This window comes from Phragmites australis, chromosome 1, assembly GCF_958298935.1.
Source record: "Phragmites australis chromosome 1, lpPhrAust1.1, whole genome shotgun sequence".
NCBI lineage: Eukaryota > Viridiplantae > Streptophyta > Magnoliopsida > Poales > Poaceae > Phragmites > Phragmites australis.
This window is the reverse complement of record NC_084921.1, coordinates 40,473,408-40,497,656: the sequence shown is the minus strand read 5'-3', so window position 1 is coordinate 40,497,656 and position 24,249 is coordinate 40,473,408. Positions and strand designations below refer to the sequence as shown.

The following is a 24,249-nucleotide window of genomic DNA, read 5'->3' as shown; positions in this document are numbered from 1 at the left end:
CGCTACTTAGAGCATACCTAGGGGCAAATCCATAATTTACCAAAGCCTACCCGGGGCAGCTGCCCACTGGTGGCTACGCTACTGTGCACACGTATTGCATTACAAAAATCAATCCAGTTTATACTTAGGACCAACCTAAATTTGGGCTACCGTTATGCAAGATTTCAGTTTCATTCTACAATTATTTTGTTCACCGACGAAAAGATCAAAGTTTCGGCGAAATTTTTCGTCCTTTGTTTCAGAATTAGTTATTTCTTTTTCTTTAAAATTCACGAATTTTTGGTGAAATTTTAATCCTGCCGCTACGCCTTCTTGTAAGTATGCATTCACGCCAGGCCTGTTACGGCCGTGCGGCCATGTCCACTATTTTCGCGTGATCATGGGCGTCACCGCCGGTGCCCGGTCGGACGCGCTGCACCCCGCTGGATCAAATTCAAGGCGCGGACGAACGGGACGGGCCCCTTCCTTTCCAGTTGACGAAAGCCAAGATTTGGGCAACCGCTGGTCCCAGCCTAAAGTTACTCCGACGCGCGCCGGATCGCGTGAATCGCGAGCCACGAGTCCACGATCCCGAGTCGATGGTAGAGATGGAATCCCGGGCCCAGAGCGCTTCTCCGCCCCGGCGTACTCAGGCGGCCCAGGTAGAAGCCTCTCCGGCCCGATCCACGAGAAAAGTCTGGCAATCAATTGCCCGTCTTTCTCGAAGCCCGACGCGACGAACGGGAAAGGTGAGCCGCAAGCGCCGCCTTTTTGGCAGCGCCGCCCGGCCGAAGTGCCCAATGACATGATAGCCCACCGACCGCTCCACGGGACTACATGCCGGCGTTCTAGACGGGACTGGAGGCCTGATAGGGTGGGCCCCGACGCTCGCTCGTCCGGGTTTCCCGGCTTCGTGCTTGTTCGCGGTTCAAAATTTGAACCCAAACGGCTCCGGGCCTCGTAAGCCGAAGAAGAGCACAACGGCCAGCGCACGGCAAGCCTCACGTTTCCCACGTCTCCGCTTCCTCGTCCCATTTGGCCGTTTCCCCTCTCCTCGCCTCGCCTCGTCGTGGCAGGGGAGAGAGAGAGACCCCCCGGTCTTGGGAAAAGTTTGGGTTTTGGCGTTGTGGCTGGCGTCCATGGGGGCGTCGGGCAAGTGGATCCGGACTCTGGTGGGGCTCAAGTCGACGGCGGAGAAGGAGAGGCCCGGCGCGGGGGTGAAGGTGCGGAAGTGGAGTCGGCTGTGGCGGAGCTCGTCCTCGCAGAAGGGCGGCGCGGGGAGCGCGTCGGTGTCGGAGGCGCCGTCCGAGGCGTCGTCCACCGCCGACGCGCTCAGCCTCAGCTCCGTCGTCGCGGCCGTGGTGCGCGCGCCGCCCAGGGACTTCCGCTTGATCAGGCAGGAGTGGGCCGCCGTCCGCATCCAGACCGCCTTCCGCGCCTTCCTGGTAGGCTATCCGCCGCCGTCGCTCGATTCTTGGTAAAAAAAAAACGCCGCCTTTTTCTCACTGTTTCTTGCTGTTTCTTGTTGATGCTTGCGCGCAGGCGAGGAGGGCGTTGAGGGCGCTGCGAGGGATCGTGCGGTTGCAGGCTCTGGTGCGCGGCCGCCGCGTACGCCAGCAGCTGGCCGTCACAGTAAAGTGCATGAACGCGCTCGTGCGGGCGCAGGAGCGCGCGCGGGACCGCCGCTCCAGGATCTCGGCGGACGGCCGCGACGCGCACGACGTCCTCGACGAGCGAAGCTACCGCGCCGATCCTGTCAAGGAAGCAGAGGTATATAGTACACCACTGCAAGTCTTTCATAGTAGTACCATTATAGAACTTGCATTGTGCCCTTGTACTTACTTCGTAACGAGTATTGACTATTGAGTTGCTTTGCATTATACCCGCATTATGTGTTAGTTGTATGCTTTTGCAAATGTAGAAATATACTATTGATGCATTAGTAAAGTTAGAATTCGTCACATGGTGGCACTGGTTGCTTTTGCTGGATAGAGACCTGCAACAGTAAAATCACTCTCTCCATGATGTAGGATTGAGTTTGACATTCAGCTCCCGTCATTTTAAGTAATGATTTGTGATATTGTTTGCTATTGACCATGTATGTTTGAATTAATCTTGGTAGTGTCATTGCTAGGTAAGCCTTCCTAGGATGATGCTACCAATAAGAGCATTTTCAAACAACTTCTTAAATCTCGTTCTCAATATTTTCATATAGAGAGTTTCTCCATAAAATTATCTCTCTATTTCTCTACGCGCTCCAACCGACTTCCTAAATCTTGCTCTTTAAATTCCATTCACCTATATTTTATTAGTATCTTATAAATAAAAAATATTTGCAACAACTATATTTTGTATAAATTTGAATTCAAATTAAATTAAAAGAAGAAATATCACATGAAATGGTAAAAATACATATAAATGAGCATTACAAATAAACTCACTTTTTCACCATATAACCTAGAGTTGAAAATAATTTTAAAATTAGTCAATCATATAAGAAGAATATTAGTGAATTTTTCTAAAATAATTTTAAAAATTAGTCCGTTCGGGAGATAGCCTAGTCCGTTCCGGAGATAGCTAGCGCGTTTGAGTTCGATGGAAGTAGCGAGCCATCAGGAGGAGATGGCGAGGGCGTTAAATAGCGAGCCAAGTATAAAGAGCCGGTTGGAGCCGATTGATTCGATCAAATCGCTATATGTAGCGATAGTGAGCGGGATGAGGAGTCCTCTGAAGATGCTCTAATGCATCCTTGCGACTTGTTTATGCTAAGTTTGATGTCCAACAGATCTATGGTTTGTTGCAGAGTATTAAGTAGGATAATTGGCCTGCACAGTTGTTTAGTTTTAAACATTTAAATCACATCGTGCTGCTGCAAAAGAGAATATAATCTGTGATGATGATGTCTGGACATTTGGATGATATGCTTCACATTGCAGGCAGGATGGTGTGATAGTCAAGGCACTGTGGATGACTTGAGATCAAAGATACACATGAGGCATGAGGGTGCGGTAAAGAGAGACAGGGCAATTGCTTATGCTCTTTCTCACCAGGTACATCTTGCAGCTATAATCTGGGTATAGAACTAGTTTATCGATTTCTTCATATATATGCTATATGTTTCCGCAGAGGAGTTCAAGCCACAGTGGAAGACCTAGCTCTCCTGCTGTCTCTCTTAGGAATCATGGGACTAACAGAAGCGATCATAATTGGAGCTATTTGGAAGGGTGGATGACAACAAAACCTTGGGAGAACCGCCTTATGGAGCAAACGAATACTGAACACTCCACCAATTCAGGGTGTTCAGGGAGCATTGAGGAAATGAACGCAGCCATCTCAAAACTTTCGGTTGCAAGCTCAGTCAAGATCAGAAGAAACAATGTGACAACTAGGGTGGCAGCAAGGCCTCCTTCCACAATCTCAGCTTCTTCTGATTTCGTGTGCGATGCGAGCTCCCCATCTACTTCTTCAGTTACTCCAGTGTCTGGCACCAATCTCCTAACATCAGAGAGAAGATTTGATTGTGGTCAGGGAAGTGGACCGAACTACATGAGCTGGACTAAATCGGCCAAAGCAAGGTTGAATGGTTCTAGCTCCCATAAGCCACCGCTTCAAAGGCAACGGTCTTCTGATCTGCACCACAACAGCAGGATGGCATTATCTTCCGTAGATGTTCAAAGCACCGCTGGCTCGGAGGTTTCAGTTACTTCTAAGAGGTTAAACAGTCTGACTCTGAAAGGTCGAAGCACTAGAAGAAGTTTGGACAAGGAGAATGATGGTCAGCCTGTTGCCTTGTTTTAGGACTTAGTCCTAATTATTTCCATAATATACATTAGGTATATTGATGTTAACTTGTATGTGTGCTCTGATGTTAATGCCTCATTGCTTATTTTGGTGTCATCAACATTTCTGATGTACAAACTAGCCAAAGGTTGAACTGTTTCTATGTCTGCTGCGGTGCTGCACAGGTAACTTTCAGGGTTATAAACCTGGTTGAAGTTATGCAGGATGGTGATAGTTTAGACTGGACTGTGATAACTGTGTTTCTTGCCTTGCAGATGTCAAACCTTTTTTTTTAAGTGCAGATTTCAACTTTGTTGAGATGTTTCTTTGTCTAATTTTCTTGCCCAAATTCTGATAGGAAGGTACAGAAAATCTGAGCAATTTCGTATATGTAGTTGCTCTAGCGAATCGTTTGACATGTCTAGTTGCAATCATTTGATAACAATTTTTTTTTCTGAATTATATATCCACCACCCTTCAGAAAGCATATGATGCATGTCAGAGTTTGTGCTTGCAAAAGAATCCAATCTGCCGGATGTTATAGAACACAGGACGAAATCTGGGGTGGAGATTTTGCAGAGTTGCTGCAATCGGGCTTCAAGAAGGGATTAGTGAGAGAGCGCGCAATTAAAAACATGAACTAGCTGTGTCGGCCCTGAACTTATTTTTCTTCCCTCGGCTTGCGTCTTAAGCAGAAATGAGAAGTGCAAACTAGTATTAATCTGCTTCCTTTGACCCCAGTTTGCTGTCATCCTTCAATTAGACTTTACCTGGTGCACAGCGAAACTTTGCTTTGATCGAGTACAAGTAGTTACCATCAGTTTATCAGCGACTGTAGGCTGCCCTCTTTTGCAGAATATCTATTTGATGCCGGCAGAGCAGAGGTTGACGCCCCTGCCTCTTGATCCACCGCAGAATCCTTAAGAGTCATGCATGTTTAATAAGGTAACATACTTGTACATGGTGTTCGGATACAAAGAACATCTACCATCTGGACTTAGATCCTACTAGTAGTGGATTTCGAAGATGTGTGCTCCCATGTGTTGGCGACATCTCCATTCTCCAGCCATGATGATCCCTAGAGACTATACAAAGCGCCAGTGTAGCCTTGCCAGGAGAGTATAGACACTAAACAACGCACTAATGGCTCCCCTAAGGCTTGCATCGAGGTCCCATGTCATTGCAGATAGTCCAAAGCTACCTGACGCGTGCCGGCTCTTGTCACCGAAAGAGCCCTGCAGGGCATCGTCGTCAGGCGCTCTCGTACTAAACAAAAAAGCTACGTCAACCTGCGTCAGGACGTGTCGTTTCGGGCACCGGCAGGGCAAGTTCATCGCAGTTTTCACAGATGCCGGCGGCGTTTGCGTCAGGCGCTGAGCGTGGTGTCGGCGCTCCAGAACTGAAGTGCCGTGTCCACGTCAGAGGAGCAGCGGCCAGCAGTGTTCGTGGACATGGCATGCTCAGAGTGGTAGGAGCTCTAAGAGCGTTAGTTGGCCCGTGTGCTAACGGCGATGTCACATATACAGTTACGTAAGTGGATCTTTCCGTTAGAGCATGTTTGATTAAGCAGCAGTGTCAGGAGACTCGGAGTCAAGACACAACCCAAACTAAGCTTCATCAAAATTAACCGAAACGAAAGGCCTACAACTAGGGAAATTATTGAGATGCTTAATAGATGGGAAAGCAATCATGGAGAGAAGTTATACACGTCTGATTTTGTGTGCTCCGCGGGGATAAGACGGTCCTTTCATCGTCTTCCCCTGTCTCGGCCTCCCCCGTCAATAGTGATCCTGTCGCCGGCGACGACTAGAGACTCGGCGGCGTGCCTACCTGTTTTCCCTCCAGAAGCCTGGGCTTTTCCACCGTTCGCGCGGTTGTTTTCTCGTGAATAAAAAGCTCGGGACATGGCGTGGACCAATTCCCGCATCATCCGTGGGATTCTCGGGCATATGCGGCGAGAGAGGGTGCGACATGGCGATTCTGGCAGTTTGGGAGCGGGGTCAGCCAGGCAGCATGTGTTGCGGGTAGTTCCAGGAGGGGCAGTTCTAGGATTTCGACATGGCGTCCCTTCATCGCCCCTGGTTCCTAACCCTAAATCCACTTTCACAGTTGCGCCGCTAACCCCTTGCTCTTCTCTTCGCAAACTTCTCCGCCATTTTTGAGCTTCTTCCTTTACCTCCTCTTCTTCTCCAAATCCCAAGTGGAAAGGGACTGTCCAAGGCGATACGAGGTCGTTCGCTTTGGTGGTCTCTTCTCCAAGTCGTAGTTAGATCTCGAGTGCTCCAATCATTATGGTGGGGAGAGATGGTCGGGGTGCCCCTTGTCGTGCTAGTTTTGGCGCTGGTTGTTCTAGCCGAGGAACTGGCCGGACACCAATGCGGAATTTTTATGATTGGGGGACGGGGGAACCACAACGATCCTAACAGGAGAAGAATACGGGTGGATCGAGATTCGACCCGTAGTTTCAAGATCCGCAAGGTCCCCAGGCGCAAACTCTGGATCTGTGGGCTCCAGCGGTGAAGTCCAGTAGAGGCCGGCTTGATCACAGGGAGGAGATGAGGCAGGAGTGTCTTTCTAGTGATGAGGAGGATGAAGAGGCTAAGCGGAGGGTGAGACCACCTTCTTTGCCAGCTCTGGTGAATCCTCCACAGCATCTGTCGAGGATGCTTGCCGATTCTATGACAACCGGAGGTGGACTTGATGCTTCCCAGAACATACCTAGGTACAATCATCCAATCTCCTCTGTTGGGTGTGATCCTGGTAAGAATTTTGAAGTGGGTGCTTGCTATGGGTGTGGGTCTTTTGATCATCATGTGGGAGATTGCCCGTATTCGGTTAGATTGTGTGCAGTGTGGCAAGGAAGGGAATGGCTCTCACCTGTGCCCAGAGAAGAACCTATGGGAATCCGTAGCTCTAATGTGTGGTGCTCAAAGCGAGAGTCAGGCTTTTTTCTTCATTGAGAATATCCCAAATGTGAGTGCTATGAAAGAGAGAGCTAGTCTAGCCATGATTACAATCGTTAGAGGTGTGGGCACGACACATCATATAGAACAAGACTTCCAGGACTTATTTGGGAATGCCTGAAGGTGCCACGCAAAGCAATGGTCTGAAACCCAGTTTATCATGCGGTTTCCTAGTGCTTGTAAGATTGAAGAATGGGCACACTTCACTACCATGGGGATGAGAAGAGCAAATGCTATCATTCAGGTTTCTCAGTGGGATCCTGCTGTAGGTGTGAATGGGGCCTTACAATATGCTTGGTTTAGAGTGAAGCGTATCCCTCGTGAGAGCAGGTCTGAACCTGTGCTGGTATATGTGGGTTCTCTTGTGGGCTTGACTCTTGAAATAGATAAAAGTAGCATGTATAAACAAGAATATGTTAGGATGAGGATTGGTTGTAGAGATGTTTCTAAGGTATAAGCATCAGCAGAATGTTGTCTGGCTATGCAGGATGGCTATTACTTTTATGTCTTTCTTTTTGAGAGAGAGATGTCTTTACCACCTTCACAAAATCCTAATTCTGTTGTTGTCCCTGTGGATGACAACAAATCTCAGCGCAGTGCTAAGGCTGATCTTAGTGAGAGAAGTCCTAAGAAGGCCATATTAGATGGTGGTTCTGGGGACTCTTCTTCCACCGTGTTTAAAAGTTGTGGCAAGACATACCGTAAGAGTGCTTCTACTCTAAAGTTGATACCTAAGACCCTAAATCAGCTCCCCCCAAGATATCTTCTACATCTCATATCTTTAAAAGTGGTTCTTACTCTGCTGGTACTTGTGGTTTAGAGGCTTATATGGGAGCCCAGAAGTTTATCCCACTATCTAAGAGTCTGGATGGTGCTTCCATGGTCAAAGACACTGAAAAAATTGATGCTCTGAGAGATATTGAAACCACTGATGATGAAGATGATCTTTTATCTGATGAGTTGGATTCAGATATGATGAAATTGGGGGATCAAAAGCTGGAGGGAGTTCATATTCCAGGGTTGAGTAGGTGTTCTCTACTTGAACATCAACAACAAGTTGGCTTGTCCAGTAGTACTGTGGCACCAACTGTGGAGGAGAAAAGGGAATAAGATAACAAATTCCATCAAGAAATGGGAGAGTTGCACGTGTTCTTTGCAGATGACATTCACAAACCTCAAGAGGAGGTTCCTGCTGAAGATCTCCAGCCCAAAGTTACTGCTCAAGCCCCTACAAGAGCCGGTGAGAGGAGTACTCACTTGGTGGGATCTACTGTTGAAGAAATTGCTATTCAAAGGGCCAAGAAAGGGGGCTTGGAAGGTAATTCTGACACAGCTAGTAAGTATCATAGCAATAATTCTTGTGATGTTCTTTTCTATGATGTTATTATATCTAGAGCTCATGATATGGGGGTGTTACTCAATTCCAATTATTATGAGGTAGTAGATATGATTAAAAAATTAGAAGATGTTGGATGTGCCTTGTTGGCCAAATCTCAACCTCACCCCATTCCAGAGGAATCTAGGTTCATTATTGAGCAGATCTTTTTTCCTAAATCTGTGAGCATTAAAGACAACTAGAATTTTCAGGTTGATATACATATGAGTTCTTCTAAAAAAATAACTTTTCTAAGAAACATGTGAAAATTGCTTCTTTAGGCATTAAAAAGAAAAGGAGCTATGAGATCATAAGCTCTGAAGGAGAACATTCCCATATCACATAGACCTGTGAGGGAAGCAAGAAAAAACCCAATAAATACAAATGAATGGTTGTTTTTGGAATTGTAGGGGAATATGTAAGAAAGGGATGAGTTACTGTTTGAAAGATTTCATGGGGACTTATCAATTTGATTTTGTTTGTCTCCAAGAAATAATGAAAAAAGATTTTTCTCAGGAAGATTTAAGAAAGTTTGATCCTGGTTCCAAATTTAGATGGTTCTAGATTCTTACTCAAGAGAAGTCTGGTGGTATCTTATTAATCCATTCTTTTTTTATATAAAGCATGTGGGATATGAAAACCAGATTCTACAAATGATCTTGTTTAGTAAGAATATTAAAAAGGAGTGGATGCTTCTGAATGTGTTTGGTCCCGCTCATGAGGAGTTTAAGACTTAATTCTTGAGTGAACTCTCAAACTTCTGTTCCAATGCTCACCTTCCTAAATTATTAGAGGGTGATTTTAATATTCTTAGATATACAAGTGAGAAAAATAGACCTACGTGCCTTACTAGAATCTCGACCTTGTTCAATGATATCATTCACTTTCATGTGTTGAGAGAAATTCACATATGTGAGGGACAATACATTTGGTCTAATAATTGGGCTAATCCCACTTTGGAAAATTTTGGTAGAGTTCTGGTTGATTTTGAGGGGAGGCTCTTTTTCCACTTTTAACTGTGCTAAAAACCACAAGGGAAAGATCAGACCGCAATTCACTTATGATCTCTTCTAATAAGGATAAGAGGCTTTGTAGCATCTAGGTCCCAAAAAAAAAGTAAAAGTTTCGGTGATTAATGACAACCATATCATTGTGACTAACATTTCAGCCTTTAAGCAGCATAAAGGATAAAGAAAAACTTAATTGTCAATGATGCCTTTACACTCTTGCCCGTTAAAAGACTTATATGATGATCAAAGGACCGGAACATGAATGATAAGGATCTTCTAGATCTAAGTGTCACAAGGAGATGAAGGACACTTAGAGTAGTATAGGTTCTTTTTCTACTTAGTCTTTTGACCGTACTATAAAGAGGGGTTAAGAGTTGTAGCTTGACTTAGGAGAGTCTAGATATAGTCGATGCACACTTGTGACTTTCCATTACTAGGCTAACCTCAAAAAATCATTGGTTCCGAATCTCGAAGGTAGAACTCAAAATTGTACCAGAGTGAGTTCGTCGGAGTAAATTCCTAAGAGTTCTGACTTGAAAAATTGTTGAAGAGCACGCCGGATAGTCCGGCGTTCGATAGGTGAAATCACCGGATAAATAGAAAGCGATGAAGTCCAGAACTAATTCTACACACCGGATAGTCCGGTGTAGCAAAATATGATCACCGGATGAATTTATACAGAGAGGTTGTAAACTATCATCTGGCCCATTTCAATGCGCCGGATGATCCACTGTAGGACAGGATTAATCACCAGAGGTTTAACGGCTAATGAAACAGTTAACGGCTATTTTGTCAGAAATATTAGCACCGGATATTCCGTTGTGAAGCGTGTTATTCACACCGGACCTTCCGGCGTTAAGAAAAAGTTCTGGGTTGTTAGGCAACGGCTAATTTTTGATCCTTAGCCTATAAATACCCACTCATTTGGACCTCTCTCCATCTCTTGCGACCCTGTAGTAGCTCATACACTTGGTGTGTCATTTAGAAGCAAGAGATAGAGCACTTGTGTCAATTCCAAGTTCTTAGTTGAGGATTAAGGACTTCCTTGAGTGCTTGAAGAGTAACAAGTATGCATCTAGCTGTTGTCTAGGCTTGGTCTTTGTCAAGTGAAGCTTGAGGCTTGTTACTCTTGGTGGTTGGCAACACCTAGACGGTCTTGGTGATCGGAGGATTTCTCGGTGAGCTCTTGGAGGAATTGTGGGAGCCCCGAAAAAAGAAGATGTACTTTGTTTGATACCCGTCAATCCGGAGATGGAGAAGGGGTAATCAAGAGAGAGCACTTGAGCCTTGGTGACTCAAGGGGGAGCTACATCCTTGGTGGATGCTCCAACGAGGACTAGGGGGAAGTGCCAACTTCTCGAAACCTCGAAAAAACATCGGTTTTGTCTTCTCCAACTAATTACTTTCTCGCATCTTATTTTGAGCTTTGTTACTATTGCAAGTTCTTCTTTAAGATTATCTCTCTTGGTTATTTTTGCTTAGTTAGTTATATTGTCCTAGTTAAATCCCGTAGTCATATTTTCTTTTAGTTTTATTTGCTTAAGCGGTAAAAGTTTTAATTAATATCCCAATTCACCCCCCCTCGGGCTATTCGATCCTTTCAGGCTTAAGAACTCTTAGTTTTATTTTGAGCTTTCTTGGCTGTATCATGAACAATTCAAAACTAAGGTTCAAAAAGTTTGGGATTGAAGTGTTCCTTGCAAAAAATACTCTGAATTCGGTGATCATCAAATTAAGATGTCTGAGAACTCACTTAAAAGGCTAGGGTGGTCATTTAAAAGGCTAAAATAAAAAAGAAAAGAGCTATCCTCAGGGAGGAATTAACTCAATTGGAATTGTTAGAGGAGGCAAGTCCTCTCAATGAGTCTATGGTTGTTAGAAAAATGCAAATTATGGCTGATCTTCAAAAAATTGCTTGATGGGGAAGAGATTTATTGGTTTAAGAGGTTGCATACAACTTGGTTGTTAAAATGTGATAACAATACTAAGTTTTTCTATAGTATTGCTAATGGCAGAAAAAAAAAGAATACCATTTTCTCCTTCACTCATGAGGGTAAAAAAATTGTTGGAGATGAAAAGTTGCTTCAATATGCTACAAACTATTACAAAGACTTATTTGGTAAAACTACTGGCAATAATTTGATCTTTAATCATGATGTTTGGGATGTTCATGAAAAATTAAGTGAGAGTGACAACCTAATCTTAGATAAACCTTTTCGGGAAGAGAAAATTAAACAAACCCTCTTTCAAATGGAAAAGAATAAAGCTGCTGGTCCTGATGGGTTTCCCATTGAATTCTTCCAAAGTTGTTGGGATATCATCAAAAAAGATTTCCTGAATTTGTTCAAAGTTTTTATAAGGGTCAAGTTGACATTAGTAGTTTGAACTATGGGATAATTTCCCTCTTACCTGAAGTCTAGGATGCTGAAAAAAATCCAACAGTACATGCCCATTTTCTTACTTAATTGCTCTTATAAATGGATAACCAAAGTGTTAACTTTGAGGCTTGAGCCTTATATGAATAAGCTCATTGATAAATGCCAAAACGCCTTTATTAAGAGCAAGAATATCATGGAAGGAGTCATGCCTCTTCATGAGCTGCTTCATGAGACAAAGATGCGTCACTAGGTTGGTATTTTATTGAAATTAGAATTTGAAAATGCTTATGATAAGGTGAATTGGAATTTCTTATTCCAGTGTTAATATATGAGGGGCTTCAATGAGAAATGAATTCATTGGATAAAAAATGTGGTTAGAGGGAGGACTTTAAGTGTGAAGCTTAATAATCAAATGGGCAATTACTTTACCAGTTAAAAGGGGTGATATAGGGAGATCCCTTATCACCTTTCTTATTCAATTTAGCAGCTGATTGTCTGGCTAAAATGATTCATATAGCTCAGGCAAAAGGGGATGTTGTAGGCATGGCTTCTCACTTATTTGAAGGTGGGATAGCTATATTATAGTATGTTGATGATATAATTTTCTGCATTCAGTGTGATATTGTGAAGGCTAAGAATCTTAAGTTGCTTCTTTACCTCTATGAATTGATGTCTGGGTTAAAGATCAACTTTCAGAAACGTGAAGTCATCTGTTTGTGTGTGTGTGTGGGGGGGGGGGTTGACTTGTTAGCAGCTGAGTATGCTGATCTTTTTCACTATCAAGTTGGTCATTTCCCCATTCAGTATCTAAGGGTCCTTATGAGTCCTAGCAAACTTCATGTTGCTGACTAGATTCTAGTAAAGGAAAAACTCTTGAAAAAACTTGATGTCTGGAAAGGAGGACTTATGTCAATTGGAGACAGAGTTACTTTGATCAATGTCAGTTTGTCTAATGTGCCTATTTACCATATGTCTATCTATTTATTACCTAAGACAATACATGATCATATGGACCTTGCTAGAAGAAGATTCTTTTGACAAGGTGGGGGGACTAAGAAAAAATATCATCTGGTCTCTTAGGATAAGATTTTTAGACCCATGATGAGGAGGGGGGGGGGGTCTTGGGATTAAAGTTCTGACCAAAATGAATTTTGCTCTGTTATGTAAGTGGTTGTGGAAACTTGAAACCAGTGAGGGCATGTGGCAATCTATTGTCAAGAGAAAATATCTTGTTAATACATCAGTTTCCTTATTGAAACATAAACCCGATGATTCCCCATGTTAGGCTGATTTGTTAAAAGTAAAACACCTTTATCTCCACGGGAGAAAGTTCTTAGTTGGGAATGGAAGGAAAACCAGATTTTGGGAGGATTCTTGGATTCAAAAAAGCCTTTAGCTACCCTTTTCCCTACTTTATACAGTATATGTCCTTATAAGAATATCTCTATTTTTTTAGGCTTGTGAAAACTAGTGTAATTTCTCCTTTAGAAGGTGGTTGTCTAGTGGTCTCCAGGACCAATGAGAGAATGTCTAGCTTTGGTTGTCTCAAATCCTTTTGAATGATATAGAGGATGAGGTTATCTGGAGTTTGACCTCTAAAGGCAGTTATACTATCAAGTCTATGTGTAATTGGTTGTTGAGATATTCCCCTAACCTTTCCTTCAAACATATATGGAAATAAAAAAAATTCCTAAAAAAAAATCAAGATTTTTATGTGGCTCCTTAAGAAGAATTCTCTTCTTACTAAAGATAATATGCTCAAGAGGAATTAGAGTGATGGGACTTGTTATTTTTGTACTCGACCTGAGAGTTGCAGGCATCTCTTCTTTCTTTGTCCTATTGCTAAAGCCATATGGAATTTTATAGCTATTTGGATTGGTTATAACACCATCTCAAGTTCTATCGTATAGTATTATGATTATATTGAAAAGTATGTCAAAGCTAATAAAATCTTTTATTTTATTTTATAGGGCTGGCTACCATTTGATGAACTATTTGGAAAGCACGTAATAAGGCTTGCTTTGATAAAAAGTTGATTAAGACTTCTAGTGAAGTCATCTTTCACTTACGCTCTTTGTTAATTGTGTGGGCAGATTATCTCAAAGATTTGAAAAGAAGGAGTTAATTCGTATGCTCAAAGTTTATTGCATGCAATGTCCCGTGTTATGATGCACCATCAATCCCGTGTTATCAAGCTGCTCGCAACTTCTTTTTTTCCCTAATCATTTGACCATACGTTCTTCCAAGATAAGCAGACAAGGAAGTCGAGAATTTACGGTAGCAAGTTACTGCTGTATGACTGGCCTCACCTAATCTTGAAATGAATACTTTTCACACATTTTGTTTGAGTGCATCTTCTATGGGACAGAAAGAGACCACTCGGATTCCGTATTATATTTGGCTCCTATCGCAGAAAAGTCTTGAGCTGTGGTGCTGATTCTATCGAGGAAAAGCATTCGGGTTCCCTTTGAATACTTTCACGCGTTGCATGTTGCAGCACACAACACCAATGTTATCGGAATACCTGTATTTAATTATTTTTGCAGAATCAAACACCTAGAATTCGAATCAGATTTTGACACCCAATTCTAAATTGTATTTTATATATTTAATTTTTTTCTAAATCAGATATTTAATCCAAATCGAATTTAGACATCTGTACCCGTATCTAAGTAACACCACACAACACGGCACCATTTCACTATATTCTACGCCATATCTGTTCTTAAATAAAAACCTACATCATGACATGACATGGCATGAGAGCATGCAAGACCTTGTCAAGGCCAGGGACTCCATTATGAGAGGGTGTATATGACAAGGGCCAAACTGCAAAGAAAAACCCCCTGACATGTGGGCTCTCGTGGTGCAATTTGGGCGGGCCAGTTGACCCAGCGAATTAATTTATGAGATTAGAGCAGGGCAATCGCGTCAGAATCCTACCCTTTAATGCCGCCTTCATTTGAAGCTCCTCCGAGAGGCAACACGCAGCAGAGCAAAGCGAAGCCAAACACCTCCTCCCCCGTCTCCGTCCCGAGCCCAAGGAGGGGAGGGCAGGCCGCCGCTGCCATGGGCGACACCGCGGCCGCGGCGCCGAGCAGGTTCGGCAGGGTCTGCGTCTTCTGCGGCAGCAGCTCCGGCAACCGCGCGGTCTTCGGGGACGCCGCGCTCGACCTTGGCAAAGAGCTGGTAACGCGCCGCGATGCCGAGGCCGCGCCCCCGGACGCGCCGAAAATCCCACCTTTTGGCGCGTCTCCGGGGAGCGCGGATCGGTTTGCCACCCTCCGTTCTTTAGGTGCTTCGCCTCCTTGCCCTCGCGCGCGCTCATGGCGGGATTCCGCGGGTTCTTTTTTCCTTTTGGAGAAAAAAAAAATTGCAGGTGGCGAGGGGGATCGATTTGGTCTACGGCGGCGGCAGCGTTGGGTTGATGGGCCTGATCGCGCAGAGGGTTCTTGATGGCGGCTGCCGTGTCCTCGGGTGTGTAGCAACTCAATTCTGCCTGTGTTCAATACTTCACGTTTCAATCTGTAATCTATCTGACGTGCGGCTGCGCTGTTTGATTCGTTTGCAGGGTGATTCCAAAAGCACTCATGCCCCTTCAGGTGTGTACAAATTGTCCTTTTGGGTTTGTTCTTCCTTGTGTATGTGTAGAGCTACTGATCGCTACGTCATTGTTAATTCTAGTATAATTCTGCTGTAGCAACTAATTGATCCATTGGAAAGAAAACGGTCTATTACTTAGTGCAGAACGATTCTTCGTTAGAAAAACAAAATGTGGTTATATGCTTGCTGACAGATGGGCCATTTAAATTCTATCAGTGAATTCAGCCCCGGTGTTGGTGATTTATGAAATTTCCGCGAGTATGTTGGCTACTGTATAGTGTGCTATCAGTAGTGCTCTCCAAGTCACAATTTGATTCCTAAGGGTCTGTTGGCTCAGATTCATTCAATTCACCTTTGCTTCTGGGGTTAGCAATAGGTGAATAGGTGATCACTAAGGAAGTAGAACTAGAATTTAGGGGGGTTGAATTGCTGCCTATCAGTCTAGACTTTAGGGTGGTACAACTTGGAATTCTAAAATTGGCCACGGGTGCATGTAATTATAGTATGTGTAACTTGCCAATAGGGCATCCCAAGTTGAGAGGAGACAGGTAAGGAGCAAATAGGGAATTCAGATGATAAAATTTTCTGTTAGGCAGTAGCGGATAGGTTTGAGGAATGATTGTCCATATGTAACTCAGAAACTGAACACTCGGAGTTTGGAACGTGGTAAAGGCTATTAGGCAAACAAAATGCTACTCTTTCTAGGTACATACGTCGAAGTGAACTTGGACTACATTTCTATACATTTCTTTCTGTGGAAGTGTTAGCCATTTTTGAAGAATGGAGATAGGGAGACTCTGAAACTATGCCCTACTGTGTCACCATTTGGAACACCAAAATTTTCTCTTACCAGATATCAGGTGCAAGCGTTGGAGAAGTAAAGGCTGTCTCCGACATGCATGAAAGGAAAGCTGAGATGGCGCGACAGTCTGATGCCTTCATTGCTCTTCCTGGTATGCATAATTAACATGTTTTTCCCTAGTACTTGATGGAAGGGACAATGATTTGATTTGATATGCTTACATTACAATGACGACTTTCTCGACATCAGGGGGGTATGGAACAATGGAAGAGTTGTTAGAGATGATAACATGGTCACAACTTGGAATTCATGACAAACCAGTGAGTATTAGTATATGGCTATGACAATTGGCAAACAAGTCCACCACAACTAAATTAAGGGAACTGAACAAGTGATTGATCTTGACATACTGCAGGTTGGATTGCTAAACGTTGAAGGCTACTATGACCCGTTGCTCGTGCTATTTGATAAGGGCGCGGCAGAAGGTTTTATTAAGCAAGATTGCAGAGATATAATTGTTTCAGCGCCGACCGCACATGAATTGCTGAGAAAAATGGAGGTAAAGTGACCTCATTGGTTCATTATCTATTTTGAACACTCTTTTTTTTTGTACTTTGACTCATTGACAAATACAAGAGCTTACATCGGTATTTCAATAATTCTCTTGGTTATGTTCAGCACTACACTCGGTCACACCAGGAGGTAGCCCCGCGGACAAGCTGGGAGATGTCTGAGTTGGGTTATGGAAAGGCACCAGAGGAGTCATAGGATGTATGTTTGCTGAAGATGACATTGTTCCTGAAGTCTTTTTCATGTTCCTCGTCTAGCATTAGTGTTACTGGACTGGGGGCATCGGCTTGCAAGTACCATCTTTTGGTTTACCTTTATAATTCTTCATCTGGTGGAGTATAAGAATTTGTATCTACTTCGATAGTAACAGTGTGGGCAAATGCACACATGGTTATACTTTATATTACTTTGTTCGCCTTGTTTACTGTGAACCTTATATTTTCATACGTGACTCCGTAATAATAGTCTTTTATGTGTAATATGATTTTTTTAAACATTTTTTAATAGAAGTAATTGGACATTTCCGTTCTAGTATAAATATATAAATTTATAATTTATGAACACATGAAACTTTGCCATTAGTTTTGCATCGCTCAAAGTTTATTCTGATGAAGTCACAAAATGGACAGATTTTCATTCGTTAGACTGCAACATGTTGGCTATCCTTTGCTTTATGGCTACAGGTTGCATAATGTCTGACTGAATACTTGTAACCACCAACACGCCAACACCAGATCAGTGAAACTGTCAAGGCTTTCCTTATGTTTTATGTGGTTCCGTTGTCCATGAATCTAGCTCAAGTTCTTGCACAAGTGACATTACCAAATTGACATACATCATAACCATCAGTAAACATTCTCTTGTCAAGCGCATTACAAGGACGACTGCCTGGGCATGCTATACATGCCACCTAGGAACAATAACAATATTCCTTTGGCTTCCAGGAACTCTTAGGACTTCGGCAAAATCCTGAAGATTTGGACCCAAATCCACACTATCTAAACAGGTCATAAAATGAGGAAAAAAGAAGCTAGAACACGATTGCTCTGCAAACACGATGATGATACAGAACAATCACGGAAGGACAAATTGGCATGGTCCATGGGTACGTGATTTCTCCAACAGCTGTGGATTGTCATCATCAATGAACCTGGATGTTCCTGCTTTGATCCGGACAGGTGCTAAATTTTGTAAAGCACCACCATTCCAAGACTGAATGACAACACCCTTCAGTACATACAGGTGCAAATGACATCAACAGTATTTACATATCAATTTACTAGTCAGGAATATGTTCAGACATTTGTTCAATGAACTGATGAAAAAATTCTACATGCTCGAATTCCAGTTTTCCAAATACAAGTTTTACCAGTTGAGCTTGATTATCCCGAGATTTTGCTTCTCGAAATGGAGCACCGGAAAGAATAGAACAATAAGACAGACTGATGAACTCAAGGGGCGCCTGACAAACCAACTATAAAGACATTTACATAGCATTATGAGAGCTAGGCTTCATGCGCCTCAGACAACCATTTATTTACCGTGCCCAGAGGCACCTGGTAAATGCGCTTCAAGTGATCACATCCTCTTCCCAGCATTTTATTTCCTGTGATCCAAAACTCAACAGGAAACACAATGCTAGCCAGCCTCCTGACTATGATTTTTACAGAGTAGATGTAGAATTTCTTGCAGCTCTAGTACCGAACCCTCTCATCGCCATCAAACTTAAGACCTTCAATGCCTTTGAGAGCAGAATCATAGTTCTTAATATTAGATGAATGCCGACCTGAAGATGAACGCATTGGTTCTGCAGAATGGACAGGCGAGCTTCTGTGAGGACCTGAGGCTCTACGGAATGCCCCAGGACTTGCATCAGTTGTACGTCCTCGTGAAGGCTCAGAACTCTCAGGAGCCACCACATCACGGCTGCATGAAACAGCAGGTCTCCTTGAAGATCCACTTGACCATCCCAAAAAATTTGAACCGGATATCTAGATAACAGCAGCAATCAAAGTAAGTCACAAGATTGAAAACAGAGCATGTCTCTTGTGTTTAATTTTTCAGACTGCAGATAATAAATTATGTTGTTCACAGTTCAGCTAACACTTGGGAGTGATGCGGTACACTAAACACTATGGTTAATGTCATCAATCAAAAAATACAATGTAAAGAAGTAGCTGCAAAACAATAAGGTGCTAACTTTACCAAGTCACAGCACAATAATGGAAGCACCTATACCACCATTCGCTGATCAAGAAAGCAGTTGAGTACTCAGCACAATGTGATGTGCAGGGCTGGATGAACTAGGTAAAAGTGTTCTATGATTCCCTGTGGGTGCAGAAAATTGGCGACCAGAGCTCTAATATAGACAGGAATACAGGTAAAACATAGCTCTATATGATACTGAGCTATTGACTTACAGCTAAGGTATTGGCTAGTCCTCACATTCCTCTTCAAGATAGCAAACACCTGTCAGAGGATTGACCAGGAACTTGTAGTGGTAACTATCCTAGACTATCTAGTGGTAACTCTAGTGGTAACTATCCTAGGATTGTCAGGTAATTCTTGCAAAAAGAGAACTGCCAGAACTGACCAGAAACTTCTAGTGGTAACTATCCTAGACAATGAACCAGGTAGTTCTCGTAAAACAAGGTCATGTATACGAAAAACTGACCAGGAACTTGTAGTTGTAACTATCCTAGACTATGGTCCAGGTAATTCTCGTAAAACAAGGTCATGTATACGAGAACTGACCAGGAACTTGTAGTGGTAACTATCCTAGACTATGGTCCAGGTAGTTCTCGTAAAACAAGGTCATGTATACGATGTTGGTACCTAATTTCTCATCCCCATCCACCACCACATTATGCCTTCATAGTGTCTTCCACACTAATATCGATTTCAAGGCGCATTTGACATGAGCATCTTTCCCAAATATTCCCTCCGATAAAAAAAAGTGTCATTCTGATGTCAACACAGTCTCCACAATGCAACTTCAGCCACCAATTTTTATAATATGTTCACAGAACCTAGTATAGTATAGTATCATGAAATTACTTTCCCAGATAAATCTACCATATCATCTTCATAGGTATAAATCTACCATATCATCTTCATAGGTTCAATATCAATATTCGCGGAGAAATTGGAAGTCAAAATCTAAAAAGTTTGATTGTATGTATTTCAAAATGCCACTGTGTACACTGTATAATGATCGAACTTTCTTACAGCATTACACTAGGTCTAGAAGACGAAAATAGTATCTGCCTCACTTTCTAAACACCTTTCGAGTCCTATTACCAACAGTGGAAATACGAAGAGAACTTACCACAGGATCTTTAGAAACAGGAACATCATTCCCTACAGGTGCTTTCTGCTTAGACAATGTCCCCGCACTTGTAATAGGGGGTGGGGTACGACGTCGATCCATCGGTGACCAACCACTAGTCCTTGCTTCCTCAGGACCTGAAATATAAACAATGAACATCGCTCAGAGAAAACGAACCAATCAAATGCTGAAATACAAACACAGCAAATTAAGCAGAGTGCACCAAGTACCAGATTGCCTGTCATTCTGTAATGCAGGTGCCAACCCAGAAGGTCCCGCACCATGGCCCTGTAACATAGGCAAGGCATCAAAATTTTCCCTACAGATGGTTACATAAAATGTGTGTGTTTGTTGAGTGGATCATTGAGGCAGAGTCGGAGGTACTCACTGCAGCACGGGGTGGAGCAGTGGCAATTTGAGATTGTTGGTACTTCAGTATTGTCCAGTCAAACACATAGTCAAACTGAAAACCTACAAAGCGGAGTTCCAATAATGAACATGAGCAGACATTTCTTTTAATCAAGTATGCCAGGAATCAATATGCTGCAATATTTCCTAAACCACTGAAAGCATGGCAAAGAAACTGACCTTCCCGGATAAAAAGGTCACGGAACAGTCGCTTAAGGTAGGAATAGTCAGGTTTGTCATCAAACCGCAATGAACGGCAATAATGGAAATATGATGCAAACTCAGTAGGATACCCACGACATAGAGCCTGAAATAGATTGACAACATAAGGAAAATCGCCAAGGAGAAGTTCCAATTCTTACTAACAATATACTGAGCATGCCTCAATTGATGTTGCAACTTTCTTCTCGCTGATTTTCTCATACTTTTGCTTCTTTGTTCCTGCTTTAAGACCTTGCCAAGGAAGGCTGAAAAGAAAAAAAATTGTTAAAACTGAAATGAGGGGTACATAAAAGGGGCAACCAGATGACCAATTAAACTCACCTGCCCCTCAGGAAGTACATAAGTACATATCCAAGAGATTCTAAGTCATCTCTTCGGCTTTGTTCTGGCCATGAAAACAAGAGCAAAATTTTAGCCAGACCATGAGGGCATTAGTGCAACGATTTACGATGTCACACTTTACAACAGATTGAAGAAGAGTGTAAGTTCTAACAAGAAAAAAAAAAACTTGGACTGGCACTGTATATGATTCTCACCAATGCCAAGATGGGTGTTCACACTAGCATATCTTGCTGTTCCTGTCAAGTTCTTGTTCTCTCTGTAACATTTATTAGCTAGTTAAAATTGCAGGGGAAGTAGGTCAAAAAAATGAAAGAAAACTTAATAAAGATTTCTGAAACATAGAACTATCAAGCTGATGTAACTGGCATCTTTAGTCCTTCACTCTATTTCTCTTCCCTCCAGTCATTTGAGGACTGAGGCATGACTATTGTAATGACTTAATTCATTAAACATTATAGTACTACCTAGATAGAATTTATGATAAAAAAACAGTTAAATAGACTTAAAATTGCCCAGCTTGGTCAAACAAATGGAAGAAGAGAAAAACAGAAAGCATCTTGAGCTGATTAGAAGAAAACTAACCGTGCTTCTGCCAGGAAAGAAAGAAAGCATAGATAAATCAGAAATGCTAAGATTATTCTATACCTATATGGGATGTGCTGATGAGTTGAGGTATCCCTGTATTTTTTGGCAAGGCCAAAGTCTATAATGTAGACCTGAATGAAATATACAGAGCAAAACAAAAAGTGTTGAATAAACCGAACAAAAACTTGAATAACAGAAATTGAAAGAACATACTAAAGGCGGCATTGTCACCCACCTGATTAGCCCGCCTACCAAGACCCATGAGGAAATTATCTGGCTTGATGTCTCGATGTAGAAAAGACTTGGAATGGACAAATTCCAATCGATTTATCTAAAAATGGGGACGGCAGATTGCATAAAACTTATCAGATATGGATGCCGAATGGAATAAACCATTGTTTAGAAAAGCAGCGCCTAGGCGCTAGGCAGAGCATCATCGCTTCGCTTACACCTAGGCTTTTGGTCTACATGTTTCCCCATTTTTCCTTATTTTTCTGTGTTAATATGCAATATTATCCCAGTTTTCTTTATTTTTCTTTGTTCATTTGCCAAAAGTACAAGCGCGGAGCCCAACCACCCGCCTAGAGCCTAGCACTTCTAGTAACATTGGAATAAACTATGTGAGAAAAAAGAAATCCACGGGAAAAGCAGACGCCAGGGAGGAAGGAGGCTTATGTGGGAAACACAAATAAACATGTAAATTGATTAATGAGGATTTGTGTGCCTGTGTGCAAATGCAAGGGCCAATGTGGCTATTGGATAGCGCAGGGTGGCATCGTAGGCCATGGAAAAGGTGAATCACAGAGACATGTCAAGAGTTGATTCATCACGGTATGGAAAAACAAATGTATTAAAACATTGGTAAGAAATAGCATTCAATGATTGTGGCGTGTGTACCATCTGATCAGCAAGCATAAGTACAGTCTTTAGAGATAATTTTCTGCTACAGAAATTAAATAGGTCCTCCAGGCTTGGCCCAAGCAAATCCATAACCAAGACATTGTAGTCTCCTTCTACACCAAACCATCTGACGTTTGGGATTCCAGCTGTCAGAACAAAGATTGTCAATCCGAACCTGTCCTAACACACATTCATACAGCACAAAGAAACATGAACAGTCAAAGGTTCCATACTTCCTCCTTGCAGAATCCTATAAATCTTTGATTCATATAGTAACTGAGGATGCTTTGTCTTCACATTTTCCTGCAAATATAAACGAAGGCAATCAAAATGTCAAGTTCATAAGATGATACTAGCAATAACGATGAATAGTTTAGCATGTATCCAGTAAATAATTCATAAAAGCAATAAGCTACTACAAACAAATCTATGTTGCATATCTCGGGAATGCAATCTATTTCTAGACTGACACTCCATGATCCAAAGAAAGTAGCAAATTGAAGGGAAATAACAACTTTCAATTATCGTTCCTTTCTTGTTTCATTCTTGCATCTGTTAATTTAGACTTATAACGCCATACTCCATCTGGTGCATCTCATCTCAATTTGCACTAAACAAGATTAGCAGAGTGCTCAAAGATGCATAAACTATTCAAGTCCTGCCAAGTCAATCACAAATCCACTCAAGTAGCAAGAACCAACAAACTACTCCGAAAGATCCATCCATTGAGAACTTGAGCTGCTAATGCGAGCAAACTCGGAATTCGAAGCCAACTCAAAGTGCTCAAGTTGGTCCTAGACGGCTAGAATAATAACGTATTACTACAAACTACCGCACCCGAACACACACCTCGGCTGATAGCAACTAGAAATAAACATGCTGCAGGACCCAACAGTCGTCAAAAGATAAGATGCACTGCAAACAGCTGTACTAATCAACAGGCAGGAACACAGCGAAACTGGAATATAACAAAGATCCAAGCAGTCAATCCACAACAAGAGAGCACGGACCAGCTTAATCGCGACCTCCTCGTTCGTCTGGATATTAGTACCTGCATCCACAAGCGACAGACACGGAACCACATCATCAGCGAAAAGATCACGGGCCAAAATCACTTCGAGCACAAGGAGCGTCTACGCACCGAGGTAGATCTCCCCGAAGGAGCCGCTCCCGATCTTGCGCCCGAGCCGGAACTTGTTCCCGACCCGCGGCTCCATCGAGCTCTCTCCTTCCCAAAATCACCCGAAAAAAAAAACTGCTAAAAAGACGCGCTCTTTCGCCCCGGAAATCTAGCGGCGGGAGCTCAGATCGGCGCGGGGGTGGGGGCTTCGGGGATCTGGTGGTGGGGGCTCTCGTGCTACCTAGGGTTTCGGGGGAGGGGAGGGGAGGAGAAGGAGGCGGCGGCTGCGGTTGCGGCCATGGCCGTGCGGGTGCTTGCGTGCGTGCACACGCTTCGGTGGACTGAGTCCAATCCTCCTGCGTTTTTCGGGGGAAGTTAGGAAGGGGATATTTAACCTTTTTTTCCCTCTTCTTCAAATTCCATCCACTTCGTTGTTTGTCATTATTGAGAGTTTCTTATTTGTATGCTATTTTATGCTCTTTTTTGCCACATAACTGTTCTGACTTGGCACTAGGCGGAAAATGACTCTCCTACCCTTGGTTGTCAGCTCATTTGAATCGTCTTCTTTCTCTCACTACTATTCTTCCCTTCCGTGCAGACCTCGACGCCATCTTCGCTCTCCTCCCACGCCTCCTCTCCGTGGGCAACGTCCTCGCTGACACTCGCTTCGTCTCCATTATGCTCCTCTTACAAGGTTCCCTTTTCTCCTCCGTTGAGCCCACCTCGCCTCGGACTAAGCGAAACGAGCGCCACTCACATAGTTTAGGGTAAGGGGAAGTTGTCACGGTTCTTGGCGACGATGCACGCATAGGAGAGGATGAGTACTCAAAGGTGCGCGTGCGAACGGTGAGACGGCCCTGCAATGTGGCATCACGGATGGTGGA

At 43.0% G+C, this 24,249-nt stretch overlaps 3 protein-coding genes across 3 annotated transcripts; 2 read left to right on the top strand and 1 right to left on the bottom strand.

Annotated features, from left to right (window-relative positions):
* The first annotated feature begins 838 nt into the window (after positions 1-838).
* On the top strand, positions 839-4,034 carry LOC133889392 (protein IQ-DOMAIN 6-like). Its single transcript, XM_062329927.1, has 4 exons — positions 839-1,424; positions 1,522-1,749; positions 2,916-3,029; positions 3,106-4,034. The coding sequence occupies exons 1-4, from the start codon at positions 1,119-1,121 to the stop codon at positions 3,775-3,777; spliced, it is 1,320 nt and encodes a 439-aa protein (XP_062185911.1). The 5' UTR covers positions 839-1,118; the 3' UTR covers positions 3,778-4,034.
* A 10,384-nt stretch (positions 4,035-14,418) lies between these two features.
* LOC133918969 (probable cytokinin riboside 5'-monophosphate phosphoribohydrolase LOGL1) lies at positions 14,419-16,980 on the top strand. Its single transcript, XM_062363146.1, has 7 exons — positions 14,419-14,674; positions 14,865-14,962; positions 15,057-15,087; positions 15,942-16,041; positions 16,140-16,210; positions 16,306-16,449; positions 16,569-16,980. The coding sequence occupies exons 1-7, from the start codon at positions 14,435-14,437 to the stop codon at positions 16,656-16,658; spliced, it is 774 nt and encodes a 257-aa protein (XP_062219130.1). The 5' UTR covers positions 14,419-14,434; the 3' UTR covers positions 16,659-16,980.
* Positions 16,981-17,709: 729 nt separating this feature from the next.
* On the bottom strand, positions 17,710-23,759 carry LOC133918959 (casein kinase 1-like protein 2). The gene is made up of 14 exons (XM_062363133.1): positions 23,387-23,759; positions 23,256-23,296; positions 22,479-22,548; positions 22,243-22,391; positions 21,581-21,676; positions 21,406-21,476; positions 20,955-21,016; positions 20,740-20,803; positions 20,579-20,663; positions 20,377-20,503; positions 20,177-20,259; positions 20,019-20,076; positions 19,789-19,925; positions 17,710-18,451 (listed from the first exon to the last, which is right to left on the bottom strand). The coding sequence occupies exons 1-14, from the start codon at positions 23,460-23,462 to the stop codon at positions 18,155-18,157; spliced, it is 1,416 nt and encodes a 471-aa protein (XP_062219117.1). The 5' UTR covers positions 23,463-23,759; the 3' UTR covers positions 17,710-18,154.
* Positions 23,760-24,249: the final 490 nt, after the last annotated feature.